Raw genomic sequence first — 22224 nt, 5'->3', positions numbered from 1 at the left:
GGCCCATCCCCGAGCTGGGGAGAGGGGAGGGGACTGGAGGGTCCGCACCCTCAGCAGTCGGGTCCTCAAGGACCACAGTGGGGAAGGGTCCACAGCAGGTGGAGGGCGGGGGTCACACAGGCACAGGACACGGAGAATAGGGAAAGATGTCTTTATTGGCAGAGCAGCTGGCAGGGCCACGGCGGGCACTCTGGCACACGCGCCCCACCCCCGCCAGGGGGGCTCAGAACTTCTGGAACTGTTTCTTGGTCCCGGCTGCCTTGGTGACCTTCAGCACGTTGAACCTCACGGTCTTGCTGAGGGGCCTGCACTCGCCCACAGTCACGATGTCTCCGATCTGGACGTCTCTGCGGGCACAGAACGGGGAGGGTCAGCTGCCGACCCCCAAGCCAGAGTTCCCGCGGGGTACAGGCCGGGGAGGCCCGAGCCCCTCCGCCACAACCAAAGGGGAAACCGAGGCTGAAGGGGTGAAAGGGGGCTGGGCCAAGCGGACACCAACCCAGGCTCAGCCTGGAGGCCTGCGGGCAGAGCACCGGAGTCAGCAGGACCCAGACGGGCCAGCTGGCCTCCCAGGCTTCCTCGGTGCCAGGGGCACCTAGCCTGCACCCCCCACACTCTCCCTCTCAGCGGGGCCCACGGAGGGCAGAGCCGGGGTCTTGGTGCCCGCAGCGGGAGGAGGGGCCCCCCAGCTCCTTCCTCTGAGGCAGTCGCCCAGCGACAGGCGGGCACAGAGGGAGGGTCCCAGACCCCGCCCTTGAGATCCTGGCTCCCGTTGGCGCGAGGCCCTTACCTGAAGCAGGGCGACAGGTGCACGGACATGTTCTTGTGGCGCTTCTCGAAGCGGTTGTACTTGCGGATGTAATGCAGGTAGTCCCGGCGGATGACGATGGTCCTCTGCATCTTCATCTTGGTCACCACCCCTGGGGGCGCGAGACAGGAGATGACCGAGGGTCCCCAGCCAGGCCGGGCTCCCACGTCCCCAACCCACCGGCCCCCGACTCACCAGACAGGATCCGGCCTCGGATGGAGACGTTGCCAGTGAAGGGACACTTCTTGTCAATGTAGGTGCCCTCGATGGCCTGGAGGGAGGAGAGGAGGTGAGGGGGAGGGGCAGGCAGCCAGGGCCTGGGGGGAGGGGAGGTCACGGGCACTCACCTCCTTCGGGGTCTTGAAGCCCAGCCCGATGTTCTTGTAGTATCTGGGCAGCTTCTCCTTGGCCGTGTCCCCGAGCAGCACCCGCTTCTTGTTCTGGAAGATGGTCGGCTGCTTCTGGTAGGCACGCTCAGTCTGCAGAGAGAGGGCACAGCGGGGGGCTCAGCCCAGGGGCAGGCGGGCACACAACTGGGGGGGGTGGGGTAGGCACACAACACAGGGACTGATGGGCACACACCTGGGGGGGTGGGGTAGGCACACACCCCAGGGGCAGGTGGGCACACAACTGGGGGGGGTGGGGTAGGCACACAACACAGGGGCAGGTGGGCACACAACTGGAGGGGCAGATGGGCACACAACTGCAGGAGTTGATGGGCACACACCTGGGGGGCAGGTGCACATACAACTGGAGGAGAAGATGGGCACACACCCCAGGGGTAGGCGGGGAAACAACTGGGGGGGTGGGGGTGGGCACACACCCCAGGGGTAGGCGGGCACACAACTGGGGGGGCTGGGGGTGGGCACACACCCCAGGGACTGATGGGCGCCCGCACTCCCCGCAGAAGGGAGGCAAAGACAGGTCAGAGACACGGCGATGGCAGAAAACGGGCGGACAGAGATAAGGGGACAGACACAAAAAAGGCACAGAGACGCAGAGACTCTCAGAGACCGGGGGGAGAGACGGGGCAAATGCTCGGATAGGAGGAAGAGACACAGAGACCCTCAGGCACCGCAGAGACCCCCAGAGGCAGGAGGGAGTCCCAGAGGCACGGATGGGGCATCAGAGACCCCCGCGGCCACGTGGGGCCGGGGGTGCTGGGTTCTGCGGCGGGGGGAGGGGGTCCTCCCCACCCCCCACCGAACCGAACCCGCGCCCACGCATGCGCGCACCTGGATGTCCGCCATGGCGCCGCTTCGCTCGTCTCTCGCTCCTCTTCTCTAGGACGGACGGACCGAAAAGGACCGGAAAGCCGCCGCCGGGGTCTCCTTAAACACGAGGCAAGGGCCGAGCAGGAAGTGACGCAACACGCCGGAGCGGGCAGGCGGGGACCAAGACCGGAGCTAAAGGAGGAGGTGGGCAGGACTTCCGGGAAGCGGAGAAGGAACACGTGGTGTCCATCCAGGGGGCGGAGAAGGAAAAAAACACCACGTGGGAGTGGGTGGCGCCGTGACGTGAGGGGCGGGACTTCCGGTGGAGCGTCGGGGAACGTCCTCCGTGCCCTTTTCTTTTCCATCCGCCAATCAAGCGGCGGCCTTCTTTGTGGATGCGGCCTTGAGCCCCGCACGGCCCGGGAGGGCTTTACGGCCCTTCCCTCTGACTCCCCTGGCAGAAGTTGGGGGGCACACAGTCAGACTCGATATGGCCCGCTTTTTTTCTTTGTATTAGGAGCCTAGTCCCCGGGGAATGCTGGGAGATAGAACGACCGCGATGACAGGAATCGGGGCTTGTGTGGCCCCCATTGTGCTAATCGCCCCCACCCGCCCTCCTGGGCCGCCCAGTAGTGTCCCATTTTACGGGCAGGGAACCGAGGCAAGCCGTGACTCGCCCAAGATCACACCCCACGGACTGCGGCCCCGGGGGATCCCGCAGCGGGAGGGCGGGGGCGAGGCGCGGCCGCAGTGGCTCAGGAGGGCGACCCGGGCTGTTTGGGGGCGCTGAGGAAGGGAGGACGGCGGCCCCCGGCCACGGAGGGCACTTCCCAAGGGGAGGGCTTCGGGGACAGTGGCGGAGAGGTCGCCAGGAGCACTGTGTCCCCGCCTCCGAGGAAGGCCCGCCTTCTCCGGGAAAATCAGCCCCTCCCCCCGCGCACAGACCTTGCCTGGCTGAGCCCCGTCTACCCCTCGTGGGACCTCTGGCCCATGCGGCCTCCGGAGGCCTGGGTCTCCAGCCCGCAGCCCCGAGCTCAAATTTACCCACAGGCCCACGAGTGGGTGACGCTTGGATGAGGACGCGCCTGCCTCCGGGCAGTTTGAGGACCGAATGAGCTGTTGCTTAAACTCTCGCTTTTTTTCCGGAGCATAGAGAGTTTTCAGCATTCCCGCTTGCAAAGCCTCCCGTTCCCAATTTTTCTCCCTCCCCTCCCCCCTCTCTAAACCGGGAGTAGCTCCACATAGCTTAAACGCATGCCCCAAAAGGAGAGATTCTTAAAGCCTGTAGCACGTGCCCCGGGCATTGTCTGCGCTGAATACGCGCTCGCTTCCTTCCCGCAGGGACTTTTGGAAGACCCTGCATCCCTGGTTCTTCTCCCTAACTCCCTCACAGCAGCTCTCCCAGATAGGCCAGACGTGTGCACTTCTTGTAAACATTGTCCTTTTTGTGTCGTGCATGCGGGAAAGCTTGCTTTCTAGATTCCCCCCCTCTCCTAGTTAATCATGTCAATTGCCCTTTAACTCACAAATCCTGGTCCCTTTGAATTCCAATAGAAGATCTGACCTGTTCCCAGCCCCACCCGGATATGAGCCAACTTTGGGGCTACACCCGAAAGCCCCTCGAGCTAAGTCTCCTATTATAAAAAGGCCACGCTGGGAACCCCTCTTTGCAGAGATTCCAAACATGGCTGCCATGTGAGGACCCTCTGTCCACTGGACCCTCTGTCCAGTGCCCTCCTTATCTCTACCTTCGCCTATACTTTACCTTTGCTTATCTAATAATAAACCTCTTTAATCAATCTAGCTCTCCGGGCCAATAAATGCTTTTATTGGGAACTCGCGCTGCTACTAGACCCCCTTGGCCAAATCTGTACCCCAAACCTGCCACTAGACCTTAACCCTAATTTCATTTAGGTTCCCCAAAGCTAGACCTCAACACAAGGAAAGTCGGACCTAAAGGGAAAAGCCACGAGAAAGGGAAAAAACAAACAAAAAAAGTAATAAGAAAAAGGGGAAAACAGGATGTTGGTTCCCGGCAGTCTCCAGGCTTCTGGCTGGATGCCATTTTCCATCCCAAGTCTATTGGAATTGAGAGAATGGAGAGTTAAGGCATTTGTTGTTGTTCATACGTATTTGAGTCTTCTCCACCCTATTGGGTGTTTTCTTAGCCAAGATATGGAGTGGGTTGTCGTGTATTTCCTTACAGATGAGGAACCTGAGGCAAACAGGTGACTTGCCCAGGGTCACATGGCTAATCGGTGTCTGAGGTCGGGTTGGAACTCAGGGAGTGACTACCCATTGTGCCATCTAGCTGGCCCCAATTGTGGACAGAGGCTCCTAGGAGGCGCCGTGGTGCACTTGACATAAGGAAGACCTGGGTCCAAATAAAGCCTCAGACAGTCTTTAGTGCCGTGAGCCTGGGCAAGTCCGCACCCCGGCATCCCCAGTGTGCTCATCTGTACAATGGGGATGATAATATCAATTACCTCCCTGAGATTGTTCTCTTTTTTTTGTTTGTTTTTAATTATTAAAGCTTTTTATTTTCAGAACATATGCATAGTTTTCAGCATTCACCCTTTAAAAATCTTGTGTTCTTGTTGATGTTATTGTGAATGGATCCAACCATTCTGGAGAGCAATTTGGAGCTATGCCCAAAGCCTCAAACTGTGCATCCCTTTGATCCAGCAGTGTTTTTGCTGGGCTTATACCCCAAAGAGATACTAAAGAAGGGAAAGGGACCCGTATGTGCCAAAATGTTTGTGGCAGCCCTGTTTGTAGTGGCCAGAAAGTGGAAAATGAATGGATGCCCATCCATTGGAGAATGGTTGAATAAATTGTGGTATATGAACGTTATGGAATATTATTGTTCTGTAAGGAACGACCAGCGGGATGAATACAGAGAGGACTGGCGAGACTTACATGAACTGATGCTGAGTGAAATGAGCAGAACCAGGAGATCATTATACACTTCAACAAGATCATATGAGGATCAATTCTAATGGCCGTGGCCCTCTTCCACAATGAGGTGATTTGGGCCAGTTCCAATGGTCTGATGGAGAGAGCCACCTGCATCCAAAGGGAGGAACTGAGGATGAATCACAATATATATTTTCACCATTTTTGTTGTTTTGCTTGCATTTTGTTTTCTTTCTCATTTTTTCCCCTTTTTTTCTTGTGCAGCATGATATTTGTGGACATATGTACAGAAGAATTCATATATTGGATTATTTGCCATCTAAAGAGAGGGGGTGGGGAGAAGGGAGGGAAAAAATTGGAACACAAGGTTTTGCAAGGATGAATGTTGAAAATTAGCCACGTATATATTTTGAAAATAAGAAGCTTTAATAAAAAAAGAAAAGAAAAAGGGAACCAAAAAAAAAAACCCTGGGATCCATACTGAGTCTCCACTGTCCACTCTCTGGGTGAAGATGTCTCTCTCTATCATGTCTATTGGAATTGGTCTGAATCACCTCGATGTTGAAAAGAGCGGCAATGGGTTATAATATACATCTTGTGGTTGTGTCCACTGATCTCCTGGTCCCGCTCATTTCCCTCAGCATCGGTTCATGCAGATCTCTCCGTCCTCTCTGAAATCCTCCTGCTGCTTGTTTCTTACAGAACAATAATATCCATAACATTCATACACCATAACTTATTCCGCCATTCCCCAACTGATGGGCAGCCACTCAGTTTCCAATTCTTGCCACAAACAGGGAAGGGAAAAGAAAGATGAAAGAGAGGGATGAAAGGGGGAGGAGAGAGACAGAGAAGAGGGAGGAAGGGAGGGAAGGGAAAGGTGTAATAGTCTCTTGTTGAGGTTTTCTTGGAGTTCTCTGGGAGCAGCCTTCCTTTCAGTTTAATAATCACCCCAAATGCAGTCAGGGATTAAAGTCCAAATCCTTCTCTTTCCAAGTCTTGTCTCCTTCCTGCGCCCGGTTAGCTTTCTTAAAGGCCTTCTGTAGTCTTGGTTCTAAGAGCTTGAGCTCCTGCCTGCCTTCTCTGGCTCCTGAATTCCCCAAATCCAAAGATTTGTGCTTCAGCCACAACAAATGTGGAAGAGAGAGCTTCTAGTGCGCTTGTCCTTCTGGCCCTACATGTTCCACACTGAGTACACAGCAATCATTCTATCACTGGGAAACCATTATTTGTTTTAGGATGAAATCAATGCTAAACTAGATTTAACCATTATCTCCTCAGTTCCACTCAGTACCTTGTTTCACGTTCTGGCCCATGACATCTCCTTGGAGGATTAAATCAATCATACCCAACCTTGCTAAATTAGATAGCTATTGTCTCTATCAATCCCACTGACTTAGCTCCTTGTTTCAAGTTCTGGCCCATAACAGAAAAGAGTGAGGGAGAGAGAGGGGGAAAGGGGATGGGGGAGAGAGGGGCAAGAGGAGGGAGAAAGGGGAGGGAAGGAGGGAGAGAGAGATGAGAGCCTGTCTGCCTCTCCCCACCTTGGGCCTCCTCCATTCAACCACCAAGAGGCTTTTTCTGAAGCCCAGGTCTGCCCCAGTCACACTCCCCCAGTCAATCAAATCCAGCAAGGTCCCTATTGGCTCCAGGATCCAACACAAGATGCTCTTTTGCCATTGGGGGGCCCTCCTTAGCCTTCCTCCCCCCTCCCCCCTTATTTCATGTACTCTAGCCCACCTGGCGGCTTCTGCAGCATTTTCTCTGGCCCTCCTTGCTCCCTCAGGTCCCTAACCCCTGCCTCCCCCAGGCAGCCTTCACCCCTGAAGGCCCGGGTCTTTATCCTGGGTGCCCAGGATGCTGTCTCCCCTCAGACAGAGCAGGAACTCTTGTACCACTCCTTGTACCCAACGTTAGTGCAGGGGCTGGGACTTCACAGGCGCTTCTTGTGGGGCTGGTGAGTTGCGATTTTCTCACGGTCACACAGCCAGTCTAAGGTTGGATTTGAACTCGGGTCCTCCCGCCTACAGGCTGGCACTCCGTGCACTGAGCCCCGGGATCCAAATGAGCTCGGGGATTTGAGATTCTCATGACGTCAGAAGCCGGACCGCCAAGGGCTAAGGAACGAGTCCGGAGGGGACCGGAGGCTTTTTCTGGTGATCTGGCCGGGAAGAGGAGCCTTGTGTGCCGTCAGCAGAGAGGTAGGACCCAGGGCCATGGCACCGGCCCCTCTCACTGCTTCCCTTCCAGATTTCTGGGCCTGAATAGTCTGCTCCCAGCCTGCCCCACCCGGGGCTCATGCTAAGCTGGCTCTCCCAACACTTCCTTAATAGGAATTCCTGACTAACCTCCTGCCATTTCTTGGCTCTCCCCAGCTGCCCAGCCTTCTTCCTCGGCTTTCCTCGAGCCCTGCAGGGGTGGCTGGGTGGGGAAACGGGTAGAGCGCCAGCCTGGAGGAGGTCACTGTGCCCGGCTGGTCTGCTCCCCACACATTAGAGGAGGCCGAGAAGCAGAAGGTGGATCACTAGTATCCTTGCCAAGTAACCTACAAGTGGGGTCAAGGGGAGTCGGACTTTCCTGCCCCATCCTGCAAGTCCCTGGCCGGTTCCCTCCCCAAGTCAGCCCTTGCCAAACCCTTCAATGTCTTCCTGCTTCTCCCCTCCGGAACACTCAGCTGCACAGAACTGAAAATCCCGTTGTCCCCATAAGTGCCCCTTTCCCCCTCATCCTCCATCTCACAAGCACTGTACCCCATGCCCCAGGCCCACCCCTTCCCACCATCAGTCCCACGGATTGCCAATTCCTCCAACCTTCAACCCCTTTAAAGGGGCACAGGGCCTCACTCCCACTTTTTTTTTTTTTTAATAATTATAACTTTTTATTGACAGAGGGCATGCCTGGGTAATTTTCTACATTTTCCTTTGCACTCACTTCTGTTCCCACTTTTTCCCTCCCCCAGATGGCAAGCAGTCCTATACACGTTGAATAGGTTGCAGTATATCCCAGATACAATATATGTGTGCAGAACCCAACAGTTCTCTTGTGGCACAGGGAGAATTGGATTCAAAAGGTAAAATAACCCGGGAAGAAAAACCAAAATGCAAACAATTTACACTCATTTCCCAGTGTTCCTTCTCTAGGTGTAGCTGCTTCTGTCCATCACTGATCCATTGAAACTGTCACTCCCACTTTTTCCATCAGGCTCCCAAGATGTTCTGACACCTACTTGTCCAATGGTCTCCGGTCAACGGGCACTGTGGTGCTAGGTGGGCATCTGGCCCCTGTGGAAGCTCCCACTATTTCCCGTAGGTCACCTGATCCTTACTCCAATTAATCACCTCTCCATGAACGAGTTCTAGACTAACTCATGACCCCATTCTTGTTCAGTTTGGTGCCTTCATGGCCTGATTTGGTTTCATTTGGGTCTGGCCACATCCCTCTCCAGGTCAAGTCTAAGTGAACTCCCTCGGAATCATAGAGCACGTGTGGGAGGCTGGATTTGATCTGTTGCTTCAGGTAGGGCACTCCTTCCCTTTTATAACCCACAGTTCCTCATAGAACTGTCCCCCTCCCCCATTACATCCTCACAGAGAAGGGTGCTCACAGGTGACTCCCATTTTGTGGTTCCCACTTCCCATCAGCCACCTGGAAAGCCTCCCTGCCCACTCAATTGGGCACCACCACAGTAGTCTCTGCCTCCCTCTGCCGGGAGGTGAATGCAGCCAGGAATACCTAACTTGATAGGGGACCTTGAGGGAGCTCCCTTAGCCACCCTCCCACCAAGCAGCCGGGGCTCTCCCCTACTTGGGGTATTTTCTTCCCTTTGGAAAGCGTTCTAGATTCATCTGTTCCTTGCACCCAGGGCCCATCTACAGTAGTTGAGATGTTGGGAACCAGGGTTGACCTCTGCTTATGGAACTGTTGGAGTATGACCTCAACACAATCAAGGGCTTTTGGAATAATTCATGGCCATGGGCTATTTCCAACTAATTAGGAGGGGCCTGAAAAGTGAGGTTAAGTGGGAGATTTGTCCTTACTCATCCCGAGTGTGGTTTCTTGGGTAGTAGGGTAAGATTGGGGGTGGGATGGGGGCGATCAGTCTGGGAGGTAAACTGGTCTAAAGCTTAAGTTAGGGAGACCCAGGGCACCCAACTAGTGCATACTTGAGACCTCAGCTTCTCAGAGCTTAAGTAGATCTAATGGGCTGAGAAAAACTTAAGCTTGGCCGACAAACTTGTTGAGGTTAGGAAGGGAAAAGAATCCCAGAGAATGGTAAGCAGTTTTCTGAAGATGATGGCAAAGGAAAAAGCACCGAAGCAGAAGAGTTCAGGGTGGTACAACCTAGGACCTCATGGCAAGGAAGCAAAAATCCTAATATGGCCAACACCAGACCCTAAATGGCTTAACCAAAATATGCTTTTAAAAATTCAACATTTTATTTATTAAGCACCCAGACTGTGGGTACAAAGCAGTAGAGACCAAGCTCTGTCTTTGGGGAGATTTTCAAGTGTCACAAGGACCTCTCTCCCCAGATCCCTCCCAGGGTCCTCACCCCAAGATTGTATGGGGTTTGCAGATGTAGTCTGACCCCTCTCTCCATTCCCAGGCCACATCACTTTAACCCCGGAGGGAAAACAAAGCGCTCAGAGGCAGGCATCCCACCTTAGGAATCCTTCCTTGCTCAGTTAAGGACAAACTTATGGCACTGAATGTCCTCTCAAGCCCCGCTTGCTGTGTGTGTGGGCCCCCAAAGCACTCCCTCCCCTGATGGGAGGCACTGGCACAAAGGGACAGAAGGAGCCAGGAGTCCGGTTGCCGTGGATGATAGACTTTATTGGACTCACACCAGCAGCCCGTGCTTCTTCAGCACCTTTGTGTATTTGTGGATTTTGCCTTCCACGTTCTTCTCTGCCTGTTTTCGTAGTTTCTGTGGGAGAAAACAAACTGTGACTGTGGGTCCAGGAACCTGGCAGCTCCCTCCCCGCCAAGTCCCCTGGCATCAGCTGAGCCATGTGGCTTTGTCGGCAGTACCCCGGAGGCATCCGAAGACCATCGTGAGAACAAACATCATCTGCCAGGTGTCTCCCGTGGCTCCCCCCAACCCGTGTCTCACCGTAAGCTTCTTTTTCTTTCTGTAATGGATCTTGGCTTTCTCTTTCCTCTTCTCTTCCAATGTTGCAGTCACAGCCTGGTATTTCCAGCCAACCTCATGGGCCAGGCGCCCCAGGTATGCAAACTGTAGGGAGAAATACACGAAGGAATCACTGCACCCAGTTCTGAAAAGAGCCCCTCCCCCCCAATTAGGGAAATAACCCTTTCACACTCACCTTTCTGGTTGGCTTCAGTCTGACCACTTTGAGAGCAGCTGGGACCACCATGCGTTTACGCTGCAAGGGAAGGAGCCGATCGATGGGGTGATGGTGGAACATTAGGGATGGGCCTCCCACCCAGGGCTGGCTGAAGTTGGGCGTCTCAGGTAACACTGGTTTTCTCAGGGAGACCTCAAACAATGTAGGTAACACAGAGCATCACTGACGCCAGGGGGGCAGACCCTTGGGGAGCTCACCTTGTCGTAGGGTGGGGGGATGCCGTCAAACACCTTGAGGCGCTCCAAGGCAGCCTGGCCTCTCTTGGTCTTGTGGGGAAGCATGCCTGCGGAGAAGAGTTCAGGTGAGGGGCCACCCCTCATCTCTAGTTGGGCACCAAATACCCCCTCCCTCCCAGAGCTCAGATGGAGGTGCATGGATCTTGTCATCTCATGGTCGCTAAACTCGAACCTGTGACAAAAGTCGCCATCATCACAGCCCGGGCCCGGCCCCCCCACGAGCAGGGCGCTCTCCCCGCTTCTACCTCGTACGGTCCTCCAGAAGATTCGGCTCGGCGCTCGGAAGTGGTAGGGGCCTCGGGAGGGGTTTGTGTTCATGCGCTTTCGGAGGAAGGCCAGGTACTTCACTGCGGAGGAGTGGGGGGGGAAGAAGGGGGTGAAAATCCGTCCCGAGTAATGGAAGCAGCCCCTCCCCCAGGGCCAGCATCAGCTCTGCCTTAAGGCACAATCAGCAGGGACCAGGCATCTGGACCTCTGAAGACCATCGTGAGAAAGGACATCACTTGCCAGCCGCGCCCGAATCCCCGCTCCCGCCCGACTCACGCTTATTCCGGTAGAAGTTTCCTGAGATGTTGATGCCTTCGCAGCGAACCACCACCACCTTCCGGCCTGCGGGGACAAGGAGCCCGGGTCAGCGCCGGAGCGAGGCTGGGGGAGTGGGGGTCGGGCTAGGCCTCAGAGCGGTGCATGGTTTTGGTCTCATGGTCGTGAGACTCGAACGAAAGATGGTGAATGTTCCTCATCACCGGCCTTGCCGCGCGCCCTCCCTCCCCGGGCTCCGCGCGCCCTCCCCGCGCCCACGTGGGGCGCGGACCCCCGCACTTACCCAGCAGGACTTGCTTGGCCACGATGGCCGCCAAGCGGCCCAGGAGGTGGCCCCGCCCGTCGATCACCAAGACCTGAGGGAGCAGGAGGAGACGCGGGGGTCAAGGCTGGCCCGAGACCCTGAGACCACGTGATTCTTCCCTGCCTCGGCCGGGCCGGTACCGCGGCTCAACCCCCGCTGCCCCATCGCTGGGTGGCTCAGGCGCGGCCCCGCTACCGTTGGCCGAGGTTCCAGAGAAGTCCGGGCCCGCCACAGTCAGCAGCACTCACCTGCCCGTCCGCCATTGCCGACGCCACCCGGGAAAAGAAGGAGCTCTTCCACCTCGGGGCCTCCTTATCCACCTCGCAGGGGCATCGGAAATGACGAGAGGTCGCCGCGGCTCCCTATTGGTGAAGGAACGCCTCACTCCTCCCTCTAGGGACGGCGAGGGGCTACTGCGCATGCGCGACAACGCACGGGCGGGTTGGTTCCATAGGAGGCCGCGCGCCGTCCGTTGGGTTGGGCGCAGGCGCAAAGGCAGACGCGTCTTCCAGAGGCTGAGATCTTACGCCTCTGGAAGGGGGCGGGGCTCCCGAAAGATTCACGTGGGCCTTCCTGAGTCAGGCTTCCATGTCTGTTAGGGGCCCCATCAGGGCGAGCTGCTGCCATCTTTGTGAGGGGCGGTCGCCCCATATACATGCGCACTGCGGCCCGCTAGGCCAGTGCTTGGTTCCTCCGCCGCTGGGCGGCCCCGGACCGTGTCCAAACCCCGCTCCCCACCCCCCTCCCCACCCCGGCCTTGCAGTGGGATCTTCTAAGCGGGTCCCGGGCTGACCCGGGCTCTGGTTGCTTAGTTACCAGCCAGGGGCGTGGCTTCAGTGCCCCTCCCCCAGTCCCAGCTAGGCTCTCTTCCGGGTCTTGCTTGGGGAGCTGGCCATGCATTTTCTGCCAGAGACCCTCGGAGCCAGGGAGCTCGCTAACAGCCCATTCCCCATTCCGGTGCCCTTGTGGACCCGGCCAAGGGGCGTCGGGAGCAGTGTGGCCGGGGTCCCCGGCCCTCCCCTCCTGCGCGACCGTGAAGCCCCCTGCCTCCCACTAAAGCCCTCAGCCCCTCCCAGGGCTCTGGCAGCGGGGGCCAATTCGGGGTCCGAGGCCAGTGACCGGCCGCGCCGTCTCCTCCCCTGCCCTGTATCTGAGCACAGATTCCACCAAGAAAAACGAGTCGAAAATGTTTTATCTGAGTCCTCAGAGCTTTACAGAGGGGGGCTGGATGCGGGCCCCGGGGGGGGCTGCCCCCCAGAGAGGAGGGACTCGGGCTTGTCCAAGGAGACGAGGCCGGCCTTGGGCTGGTTACGGAGGGTGTTCTCCAGGAGGTGGCCCCGGCTCCCGAGTGGGGCCTTCAAGGCCCTCCCGAGTCCGCGGCTTCTTTCACAGCAGCCTCCACTGCACATCCTGGGGAGCAGAGTCCGGGGGTCCTGGCCACGCCCCCAGTGTGTCATCAGCGGCTGTTGGTGCACCTGGGAGATCCCACCCCGCCTGGGCGGAGCCAGCTCACCTGGGGGGGCTGGGGCCCTCGGGGAGCTCTAGGACCTCAGCAGTCTCCGCCTTCTTTGCTTCCATATCCAAGCTGCCCCCAGGATCAGCAGCAAGACTACCGGCAGCCCCCCCAGGACCAGCAGAAGCGAGCTGGAGGGCCTGGGTGGTCTCAGCGTGCCCCCCAGGGCCCCGAGACTGCTGGGGGAGGAGAGCGTGGAGACAGGGAGGGAGGGCTCTGCCGGGAGATTGGGGTATTAAGCAGGCGTAGGGGCCTTCACCCGGTGCCCCCCGCCCCGCCTGCCCAGTCTGGAGCCCTAGGCGTCCTGGGCAAGTCCCCCCCGGGCACCTCACCTGGCTGGCAGCGATACTGTTGGCAGGGCCCGAAGTCCTGCTGAGTGATGAGGGGCTGCAGGGCCCCCAGGTGTTTGGAGACCTCCAGCAGGAGGTGAGAGATGTTGGCTTTTCGGAAACGGAGGCAGCTGGGAAAGGACTGGGGAGCCGAGGGAGGGGGTGGGGGCGTCACACACCGGGTCAGTCTCGCTCCTCGGAGCCAGTCCTGGCAAGGGACTGGCACGGCTCCGGGCGCCCCCATGCGGGCTCCTCCCGCCGGCCTGAGCCCCCCCTTCAGATCCCGGGGCGGGCCCAAGGGCCCGAGGACGCAAAGGCACCTGGGATTTATTGAGGGGGCAGCGGGGGACTGACCTGGTTGACGCATCGACCCACAAAGTTGATCTCGGCGTACAGGCCTTCCAGAGGCTCCTGCACCTTGCTTCCGGCCACCAGCTTCAGGCGGTCCAGGGTTTCCTTCGCCACGGCCAAGTGCCACAGGGCCCAGCACCGCTCGTCCTGGGGAGAGATGTCCAGATGTGGGGGTGGGGTGGGATGCCCGGGCCCCCCATGACCGGAGACTTTGGCAGCCCCATTCCCCCACCAGACTCACCGCCCGGAGATTCTCTGGGACATCGACTGGGTAATCCCGGAGCATGAAGTCCGACTGCGGGAGAGATGCCGCTTAGTGCCCTGCCCTGCCTCGGGGCGGGGAGACCCGGAGGGACGGACAGAGAACTCTCGGCTGTAGTCCTGGTCCGGAGAAAGAGATGGCCTGGGCCCCACGGAGAGCCGGGGAGCCGGGCTTGGGGAGGGCCGGCCGTGTGGGGAGCCGGGCTCGGGGAAGCGCCTGCCTGGGCTCGGGGAGGGCCGGCCTGGGCTAGGGAAGGGCCGGCCGTTTGGGGAGCCGGGCTCGGGGAGGGCCAGAAGGAGACAGAAAGAACAGGAGACTCAGGGACAGATGCCCCCAGAAATCACTTGTCAGAGCGGGAGCAGAAGAGGGCACCGCAGACCAGAGTGGCCAGAGGCCGGAGGGCGGGGAGAGGCAGGGCCGGGGGACTCTCACCAAGGTGCTGATGGCCCCGGGGAAGGTGGAGCTGATGGGGCTGTCGGGGAAGGAGCAGGGATCTGCGAAGGCCGGGGGCAGCAGGAGCAGCAGGAGGGAGGCCTGGGGGGCGGGGAGGCCGGGCTGAGCGGAGCCTGCCTTCGGAGCCTCCCCCCTCTGCCTCTGTTTCTCCCTGTCTGAGCGGCCTGGGCCCCCCGCCTTTGGGAGCCCTGTCCGGACCGCCTCCCGCTCTCGGCCGCCTCCCCCTCCTGGCCCTGCCCGGGCCCCCCTCGCCCTGCCTCCCTTGCCCCGGCCCATCCCTGTGTCTGGCCCTCCCCATCCCTCCTGGGGCTCTCCCCCTCGTCTGCCTCCCGCTTCCATCTGGTGGGAATACGCACAGTGAGGGGCCAGGCTGGGGCCGGGCCGGTCATCTTGAGTTGGGGCCCCTCATGCCGCTGCCGGGCCCTGGGGGGGACAGAGCCGGCTCAGCCAGGGACCCGGGCGTCCGGGGCCCTCCCCCAGCCCCTTCATGTGGCTGAGTTTCCTCCCCCACCCTGCTTCCTGCCCCCGCCTCATTACTGTGAATCATGCCCAACCTTCCAGGAAGGCATCCCCTGCTTCGGTCCCCTTGGCAACCCCGCACCCCTTTCTCCCAGCCCTTGGAGCCCCGGGCGCCCGCCCCCGCCCCTGCATCCTCAGGTAGCCAGCATCCCCCAGCCCCGAGGAGATGGAGGCACTGCAGCCCCATCCAGAGCATGGGCACTCCCCACTCGCAGCCCCGGAGGGGGCAGGCGCCCCCCCCAGCCCCTGGGCCCCAGGCATGCTGTCCCAGCCCCGCACCAGGGTCCCCGTCCAGGCCGGGAAGGCCCGGGGCAGGTCTGGGCCCCGACATCGGAGATCGAAAGTGAAAGGCATTTTGGAGAAAAGTTTGGGAATCCATGGGGGAGGAGCCCTCTGGTGGCTTCAAGCTGAGCTGCAGGAAGCAGGGGACACCTGGGTCCTTCCCGGGCCTGGCTCAGCCCAGTGGGGAGGTCTGGGCTCCAGCCGTGGCTGCAGAGTCCGAGGCTCCGAGCCCTTCTGAGGGGATCAGGCCGAGGAAACCGCTAGTTTCTCTGGGCTCCGGGGGACGGGGCTCCCACCCGCCGAGGAGAAGTGGAGACGGCAGCCCCGACACCCGGGGCCTCCCCGAGAGCGGGGAGAGCCAGGGAAGGGCAGGGGCCGAGAAGGGAAGGGGAGCAGAGGCCGGAGCCCTCGGCCCGAGTCCCACAGCGAGCCGCACCCCCCCCCTCCGACGCTCGCCGTGCCCTGCGCACGACGCATCATTGGCAAAGCTGCCGAAGGGGACGCGAGGAAAGCACGGTGCGGTCGTGCAAATAGCGACCCAAACGCTCCTCCCAGTGACCCAGAGAGCGCGAGGCCCGGACCACATCCCAGGGTCACCGATGGACTCAGAAACGTGGACAGCGACGCTTTGTGTCGACAGGAAACGAGGAACAAAGTAGGGTCCGAGGTTGGGGCCGGCCAAACAGCGGCAGTGAATGTCCCCAAAGATCCCGCGCTGTGACAAAGCGTGAACGGGGGCGCAGAGAAGCCGGGAGGGTCCCCGGCAACTGAGGCCGGAAGGAAACGTCGCCCAGGCACCGCAGTGATGCAGACGGAGAGACCCTGCCCCCACGGAACAGAACTCCCAAGGACCCGCCAGGCTGGAAGGCGAGCGGGAGCCCGCACCCGGTGCGTTTTCAGGCCTCCTCAGTGCTCGGTTGTGACTTTCCCTCTTTCTCTCCTTTTTAACCTAACATTTGTTCCGTGAGGGGGATCTCGGGGAAACAGGGATGACAGAGGACGTTGCGGTAAAAAGATCTTTAATTGACATGACATTATTTGGCAGCTGGGGGGTCTCTGGGAAGTGAGGGATGACAGGATAGCGGGGCAAGGAAAAAATCTTCGAATCATCGTCAAGCTTGGAAAACCCGGCCCCTTCCGGCTCCCCGCCACAAACTCCGTGTCCCGGCCCAGCGGCCCTGCTCCGCTCCGGATGCATCACTCGGCCCCTCCTTCCTCGCCGCCCGGGACGGCAGCGGGCGGACTCGGGTGCCCCCGGGCCCAGCCATCGATAAAACGGTTGGACTTAGGAGTACGAAGACCGATGGGTGTCGGAGGACTTGGGGGGGGGGGGTGGCAGCCAGGGACTGAAGGACTCCAGGAGTAAGGAAGACTTGGGGGACATTGAGGAACTGAGGGGTTGAGTCCCTGCTGAGCCCCCTGGCCCGGGCCCAAAGAAGCTCCCCCCAAGGAGCTGGGCTGGTCGCCCCATCTGCATTGGTCTGTTCTGGATCTAGGCCAAGGGGCCGCCCAGAGATGGAGCCTCCGGGAGAGGCCGGCCGCAAGGGGCCAGGGAGCGGGTTTGCTTTGCTTGGCACAGGGAGGAGCGCCCGGGGGCCAGCAGAGAAGCTTCCTGCCACCCGGAAGGTGGCCAGGCTGCCCCTCGTGGAAGGCTCTGAACGCGGCAGGAGGCCCCGGGCCGAGAGACCGTCCAGGGAAGGCCGCCTCGGGGGTCCCGGAGCCGCCTGTGAGCCCCGCCCCGCAGCCCACCGCTCTCGCAGCCAGCCGGCCGGACATCGGATCGTTTCTTCGGGAGGGGACCACGGCGAGGGCCGGGCCTGGGCCAGGGGGCCCTGCGGGCCGGGCTCAGATGTCTCCCAGGGACAGCCAGAGCGCCTTAGTGCGGGCCGCCCGAAGGCCCAGCTCGGGTCCGGCCCCCTCTCCCTCCTGGTCCCAGGATCGGCTGTGGCCTCTGTTCACCCACACGGCCTTGAGGTTTCCAGCGGAGGCCCACTCCACAAACTGGGAGCCCTGGGAAGAGGGGCCGAGGTCAGCGAGGGCCGGGGGAGCCTTGGGAGACCCTGGGCCGGCCGTCGCCACGATGAGGCACTGGAAAGGGGGCAGGGGCGCGGGCAGGAGTGAGAGTACCTGGACAGAGCCGAAGTACCACAGGGCAGGGACGTCCTGATGAAGGGCCAGGCAGCGGGTGAGGTGATCGCGGTCCCCCGTCACCACGTTCACCAGCCCGGGGGGGAGCAGGCCGGCCATGTCCTGGCAGGAAGAAACGGGCGCTGGAGAAGGGGCACGGCACTCCCCGGAGGGGCGGGAAAGGCTGGTGGGCGGCAGCGCCCAGTACCTGGCAGAGCTGGAGGGCCGGCAGCGGGCAGGTCCCGCTGGGCACCGCGACGACGGCGTTCCCGTGGGCCAAGGCCGGGGCGAGGAGAGACACGAAGGCGAGCAGGGGCCGCTCCTCCGGACAGACGATGGCCAGCACGCCCAGAGCCTCTCGAAGGCGCAGAAAAGGCCCGTGGGGCCCGGCACTCTGCGGGGAGGAGGGACATGTGGTCGGGGAGGAGGGGTACGGGTCAGGGAGCAAGGGTATGGGGTTGGGGGGCGGGGAGGAGGGATACAGGTCAGGGGGCGGAAGAGGCTCACGTGCAGGCCGGCTCCCTGGGCTTGGACCTGGGCGCCCCAGGCCCGCAGCCGGGCAATGCTCAGCACCGCTTCAGCCTGAGCGTCCGCGAGGTCGCCGCCCGTCACTTCCGCCAGCTGTTCTGCCAGTTCTTGGCTCCTCTGGGATAACACGTCCGCCAGTGCCCACAGGGCCGACGCCCGGCTCCCTGGCACCCGGCTGGCCCAGCTGGCGGGCAGAGAAGGGACAGAGGCAGGGTAAGGGGGGCCCCGGGCTGGGGTCTCCCCTCCCCCGCCTCCTGCCACTCCACTCACGCGGCTGCCGCCTTGTGCGCCGCCTCCACGGCCTCCCGGATGTCCTTGGCGCCCCCCTCCGCCACGTGGGCACTGACGCGCCCGCCGGAGCCCAGGACGGGCCTGGAGCTGCGGCTGGCAGGGTTCTGGAAGCGCCCGGCCACGAAGACCCCGTACGGGGCGGTCGTGCTGTGGGAAGAGGCTGTGCTGAGGACCCCCAAACCCCGCGCCAATCCCACCCCCGGGACGTCCTCAAGGCCCGAGCGGGAGCTGACCTGGCGGGGGAGGCGCCAGCGCCGGACGGCAGGACGGGGCGGGCCGACAGGCCAAACTTGTCGTAGTCCAAAAGCTGCGGGGGCCCTCGGAGCCGCGGGGGGGCGCCCACCGGGCGGAGGTACTCGTAGAGCCCCTGTGAGAGCGGAGGGGGCAGTTAGGGCGCGGGCCGGCCCAGAGCGAGGGGAGGGGGCTGGGGGGTGTCACTCACATCAGGGCCCCCGTGCCAGGCGGAGCCGTTCTCCTTGCAGCCCCCGACGGGGGCGGCTGCGTCCTTGAGGCCGTGGGCGTTGATCCAAACAGTGCCCATGAGGAGCCTGGCGGGAGAGCCCAGAGCGTCAGGCACGGGAGAGCCGGCCTGGGGGGCTGGGCTCGGGGGCTCTCCTACCGCCCCCATTTCCCAGAGGGGAAGACTGAGGCAGGCAGAGGGAAAGTGCCGGGCAGGGTCCGGTGCCTCCTTACTTATAGGCCAGGTCCAGGCCCAGGGTGAGCCGCTCACTCCACACGCTGGCGCTGCCCCCTCGGGGGGTGCCGTTGCCCATGGCCAGGGCCTCCTTGGCCGTGCGGAAGGGGAAGACCGTGACCAAAGGCCAGGGTACCTGTGACCGCCGTGGGAAGAGAAGGGGGGTCTGAGGCCGGCGAGGGCCTGGGGGGAGGGGGGTCTGAGGCCGGCGAGGGCCTGGGGGGGAGGGGGAGCTCGCACCCCGCTGCTCCCTGGGCTGTGGTCGTGGGCCACCGCTCGCTCACCTCCGCCTGGGCACAGGGGCTGGCCGGGGCCAGGCCCAGGACCAGCGTCGGGGGGAAGAACGGGCTCTGCGGGGGGGCGCTCTCATCTTGGAATATCTGCAAGACACAAAGAGGAGCAGGAGCCCCCGAGCCCCCCCCCCAAGTGCTGCCCACCCCCCAAGCCCGGCCCCCACGGCCTCCTCACCTGGGCCCCTTGGCTCTGTGCCTCCTGGATGTAGCTCTGGGCCCTTTCCCAGGCGGTCGCCCCCCGGGTGCCCATGTCCACGGCCCAGTCCAAGCTCTGGCCCTGGCGCACTCTGTGCAGGCGGGTCTCCAGTTTCCACAGCACCTCCTCGTAGGCAGACAGCTGCACCAGCAGCCGCAGCCCCCCCTGAGGCCCCGAGCCCAGGTCAGCCGTGTCCTGCAGCACCTCTCCCCCCCACGCCCTAGGGACCCTTCCCCCCTGTGCCCTGTGCCCTCTGCCCTGGGGACCCCTCCCCCCCACACCCTCTACCCTGGGGACCCCTCCCCCCCGCACCCTCTACCCTGGGGACCCCTCCCCCCCGCACCCTCTGCCCTAGGGACCCTTCCCCCCTGTGCCCTGTGCCCTCTGCCCTGGGGACCCCTCCCCCCCGCACCCCTGCCCTGGGGACCCCTCCCCCCGCACCTCTGCCGGGGACCCCTCCCCCCCTGCGCCCTCTGCCCCCCCGGCACGAGGAGCCCCACTGTCTCCCCGACTCACCGGGCTGCGGTCAGACCAGACCGCGTCCACCACCCCTTCCACCGCAGAGTCCAGGTCGGCCGTGTCCGTGACCACCATCAGAGACTCCGTGCCCAGGCTCAGGGAGAGGTCCGTGCCACTTCCGGCGAGCGCCTGGCGCAAGGCCTTGCCTTCCTGGGGGGACCCGACCGCTCGGCACCCGGCCCGGGCCCCCGAGCCCCCCCGCCGGCGCCCCGGGCCCCCCCCCCCCCCGCAGCGCACCTCCACGGGCCCGGAGAAGGCGACCTTGGCCGCGCCGGGCAGGCAGGACAGCAGCGTCGCTGGCGGGGCCGTCCCCGTGACCACGTTGAAGACTCCGGGAGGCAGCCCGGCCTCCTCACTCAGCTGGGCCACCAGCAGCGCGCTCAGGGAGGCCGGGCCTCCGAGGACCACCACGGTGCACCCTGGGGGGGCCGGGAGCCGGTCAGGGCCCGACCGAGAAGCCCCCCCCTCCCCCGAAGCTCCCAGGAGAGACGTGGGCAGGGGAGGCGGGCAGCCCCCGGGGGTGACCAGGGCGCTCAGGGGTTGGTGCTGCCCAGAGGGGGGCATTCAGGCAGGCTGGGGGACCCTGGGCGGTCCCGGCGCCTCGGCTTGCCTCAGTTTCCCTCGCTGTAAGCGGGGCCCAGCAGCACTTATCTCCGGGGGCCGCGAGGGGAAGCGCTCGGCCAGGTGCCCGGCCTGGAGCAGACGCCGCGTAGAACCGGCCCGAGTCGCAGCTGGCGCCCCCGCCTGGGGTCGCCCTCGAAGGGCCGTCCTTGGCCCCGACTTACCCACGGCCAGAGCCGGGCAGATCCTCCACATCATCTCGACAAAAGAGAAGGCTGGCGGCAGGACGACCACCACCACTCCTGGGGAAGGAAGAGCGGGGCTGGCAGCGTGCCCGCTGCCGGGGGGCCGCCGGGGGGAGGGCTGGGGCCGGGGGCCGTTGCCGGGGCTGCGGGGGGCGTCTCACCCACGGGCTCCCATCCCTGCAGGGCCTGCTCCTGGGTCTGGGCCCAGCCCGCGTGGTACTGCAGCAGCTGCTGGGCCAGGGGCAGGTCCCCATCCCGGACCTCGCGCACCACCCGGCCCGACGCCATCGCCTCCAGCGTCCACAGGAGCTTCTGGTGCCTCCGGATCGTCTCTGCCAGCCTGGGGGAGGGGGAGATGGGCTCGGCCTCGGCTCCCCCCGGCCACGGCCCCAGGCCCCCAGGGGCTCCGACTCCCGGCCGTCCCCGGGGCAGGAACCTCTGCGTCCGGCCCACTTCCCCTTCCGTCCCCGGGGCAGGCGGAGGAGCCGAGTCTGGGGCCCCCTCACCTAACCAGGTGCTGGGCCCGGGCGGCCCCGGGCAGCCGGCTCCACGCTTCGAAAGCCCGCTCCGCCACCTCCACGGCCGAAGCCACGAACCCGCTGTCGGCCTGCAAACATCTGGCCAGGGGCTCGCCTGGCCACGGAGTCTTAGAGCCCCTGCCTGGCCCCCCCACGAGGGGGCGCGACAGGTCCCTGGGGTCAAGCAGGGGGCGGGGCCGCCGGTACCTGAGCAGGGGTCCCTGTAGATGGCGGGCTTCTGGTTCTTGGGCTTCAGCCACTCTCCGTTCACAAAGTGCCCCAGGCTCGGGCCCTGGGCGTCCAGCCAGGCCTGAGGGAAACGGGCAACGTCAGGGGGCCGGGAGACCCCGGCGTGGGGGAGGGGGGCAGACCCCGGGGGGCTCGGAGTCTCGTGACCTCGGGTCTGGGGCCCCGGGACCAGGACCGGAAGTCCGCCCGCTGTCTCCGGGAGGCTGCAGGCGCCCGGCGGGAGCAGAGTCCACTGCCAACGGGACAGAGCCGGGCGGCCCCGGCGGCCAGGCAGAAGCACACAGCTTGGAGTGCGGGGGGCTGCGGGGATGCCCAGGGCAGGGGGGAGCTCGGGGGCACACGGGTACATGCCGCGGGGAAATCAGGCACCTGCGGGGGATTAATCACAACTTTCCGACCCCCCCATTCAGTTGGGGGGGGTCTGCGGGGGAACAAGCAGGGCTGGTCGGGGCGCCTGGTGCGGGGGCAGGACAGGTAGAGCTGGTCGGGGCGCTGGGGGGAGGGGAGCCGGGCTGGGTCAGGGTACCGGAGCGGGACCATAAGCAGGGCTGCTCGGGGCGCCCAGCTGCAGGGCTGCACGCGCTGGGGGGGCCCTCACCTGCGCCAGCGAGGGGCTCTCGGGCGCGGGGCCGTAGTCCATGGAGGAGAAGATGTTCCAGACCCCGGACGCCCCAGCCGACGAGCCTGTGACAGTGGCCGACGCCGCCGCCGCCCCCATGCCGCCTGCTCCAAACTCCCGGAAAGCTACTCCGGAACACACCGAGCCCCGCCCCCTTCAGCACACGCCCCGCCTCCCTTTCCCGCCGCAGCCTCCCATTGGTTCACTCGACATACCGGAAATGTGGCGGGGCTGGCCGGATGGGGCGGGGTCGTAGGCAGGAAGTGTGGCGCGAGGGCCGCAGTG

General features: G+C 62.8%; 4 protein-coding genes and 5 non-coding genes across 9 annotated transcripts; all 9 read right to left on the bottom strand.

Annotated features, from left to right (window-relative positions):
• Nucleotides 1-137: 137 nt before the first annotated feature.
• On the bottom strand, nt 138-2151 carry RPS11 (ribosomal protein S11). Its single transcript, XM_051989825.1, has 5 exons — nt 2044-2151; nt 1156-1287; nt 1004-1079; nt 791-920; nt 138-347 (listed from the first exon to the last, which is right to left on the bottom strand). The coding sequence occupies exons 1-5, from the start codon at nt 2056-2058 to the stop codon at nt 224-226; spliced, it is 477 nt and encodes a 158-aa protein (XP_051845785.1). The 5' UTR covers nt 2059-2151; the 3' UTR covers nt 138-223.
• Nucleotides 2152-9750: 7599 nt separating this feature from the next.
• RPL13A (ribosomal protein L13a) lies at nt 9751-11676 on the bottom strand. Its single transcript, XM_051989820.1, has 8 exons — nt 11639-11676; nt 11370-11442; nt 11087-11152; nt 10789-10890; nt 10505-10590; nt 10266-10325; nt 10052-10174; nt 9751-9865 (listed from the first exon to the last, which is right to left on the bottom strand). Exons 1-8 carry the CDS (start codon nt 11651-11653, stop codon nt 9779-9781), a joined length of 612 nt encoding a protein of 203 aa, XP_051845780.1. The 5' UTR covers nt 11654-11676; the 3' UTR covers nt 9751-9778.
• LOC127558498 (small nucleolar RNA SNORD35) lies at nt 9929-10014 on the bottom strand. Its single transcript, XR_007952878.1, has one exon. It is a non-coding gene; the product is annotated as a small nucleolar RNA SNORD35 (small nucleolar RNA).
• On the bottom strand, nt 10404-10477 carry LOC127558491 (small nucleolar RNA SNORD34). The gene has a single exon (XR_007952871.1). It is a non-coding gene; the product is annotated as a small nucleolar RNA SNORD34 (small nucleolar RNA).
• Nucleotides 10660-10747, bottom strand: LOC127558490 (small nucleolar RNA Z195/SNORD33/SNORD32 family). The gene has a single exon (XR_007952870.1). It is a non-coding gene; the product is annotated as a small nucleolar RNA Z195/SNORD33/SNORD32 family (small nucleolar RNA).
• On the bottom strand, nt 10961-11051 carry LOC127558499 (small nucleolar RNA SNORD35). The gene has a single exon (XR_007952879.1). It is a non-coding gene; the product is annotated as a small nucleolar RNA SNORD35 (small nucleolar RNA).
• LOC127558489 (small nucleolar RNA Z195/SNORD33/SNORD32 family) lies at nt 11213-11296 on the bottom strand. Its single transcript, XR_007952869.1, has one exon. It is a non-coding gene; the product is annotated as a small nucleolar RNA Z195/SNORD33/SNORD32 family (small nucleolar RNA).
• An 888-nt stretch (nt 11677-12564) lies between the features above and the next one.
• FLT3LG (fms related receptor tyrosine kinase 3 ligand) lies at nt 12565-15357 on the bottom strand. Its single transcript, XM_051989827.1, has 8 exons — nt 15097-15357; nt 14655-14721; nt 14278-14379; nt 13825-13878; nt 13587-13730; nt 13236-13374; nt 12904-13119; nt 12565-12823 (listed from the first exon to the last, which is right to left on the bottom strand). Exons 2-7 carry the CDS (start codon nt 14685-14687, stop codon nt 12932-12934), a joined length of 660 nt encoding a protein of 219 aa, XP_051845787.1. The 5' UTR covers nt 14688-14721; nt 15097-15357; the 3' UTR covers nt 12565-12823; nt 12904-12931.
• Nucleotides 15358-16101: 744 nt separating this feature from the next.
• ALDH16A1 (aldehyde dehydrogenase 16 family member A1) lies at nt 16102-22122 on the bottom strand. The gene is made up of 17 exons (XM_051989765.1): nt 21919-22122; nt 21279-21381; nt 21060-21186; nt 20715-20893; nt 20533-20610; nt 19985-20166; nt 19745-19897; nt 19208-19393; nt 19024-19119; nt 18739-18875; nt 18488-18593; nt 18279-18412; nt 18025-18192; nt 17734-17938; nt 17435-17620; nt 17227-17349; nt 16102-17109 (listed from the first exon to the last, which is right to left on the bottom strand). Exons 1-17 carry the CDS (start codon nt 22036-22038, stop codon nt 16945-16947), a joined length of 2448 nt encoding a protein of 815 aa, XP_051845725.1. The 5' UTR covers nt 22039-22122; the 3' UTR covers nt 16102-16944.
• Nucleotides 22123-22224: the final 102 nt, after the last annotated feature.

Source organism: Antechinus flavipes, chromosome 3, assembly GCF_016432865.1.
Source record: "Antechinus flavipes isolate AdamAnt ecotype Samford, QLD, Australia chromosome 3, AdamAnt_v2, whole genome shotgun sequence".
In the NCBI taxonomy this organism is placed as follows: domain Eukaryota; kingdom Metazoa; phylum Chordata; class Mammalia; order Dasyuromorphia; family Dasyuridae; genus Antechinus; species Antechinus flavipes.
This window is presented reverse-complemented; position numbering and strand designations above follow the sequence as displayed.

Coding starts and splice junctions, on each gene's coding strand:
- FLT3LG (XM_051989827.1), bottom strand. CDS start 14,687: ATGACCGGCCCGGCCCCAGCCTGGCCCCTCACT. Junction 13,879..14,277: donor CCGGGGCCATCAGCACCTTG/GTGAGAGTCCCC, acceptor TCTCTCCCGCAG/TCGGACTTCATGCTCCGGGA. Junction 13,120..13,235: donor ACAGTATCGCTGCCAGCCAG/GTGAGGTGCCCG, acceptor ATCTCCCGGCAG/AGCCCTCCCTCCCTGTCTCC.
- RPL13A (XM_051989820.1), bottom strand. Junction 10,891..11,086: donor AAACTTCTACCGGAATAAGC/GTGAGTCGGGCG, acceptor ACTCCTCCGCAG/TGAAGTACCTGGCCTTCCTC. Junction 10,591..10,788: donor CTTCTGGAGGACCGTACGAG/GTAGAAGCGGGG, acceptor TCTTCTCCGCAG/GCATGCTTCCCCACAAGACC.
- RPS11 (XM_051989825.1), bottom strand. Junction 921..1,003: donor CCGAGGCCGGATCCTGTCTG/GTGAGTCGGGGG, acceptor TCGCGCCCCCAG/GGGTGGTGACCAAGATGAAG. Junction 348..790: donor CACCTGTCGCCCTGCTTCAG/GTAAGGGCCTCG, acceptor CTGTGCCCGCAG/AGACGTCCAGATCGGAGACA.
- ALDH16A1 (XM_051989765.1), bottom strand. CDS start 22,038: ATGGGGGCGGCGGCGGCGTCGGCCACTGTCACAGGCTCGTCGGCTGGG. Junction 20,167..20,532: donor CTGCCCGGCTCTGGCCGTGG/GTAAGTCGGGGC, acceptor CGGCCCCCCCAG/GGTGCACCGTGGTGGTCCTC. Junction 17,939..18,024: donor GCGCACAAGGCGGCAGCCGC/GTGAGTGGAGTG, acceptor TCTGCCCGCCAG/CTGGGCCAGCCGGGTGCCAG.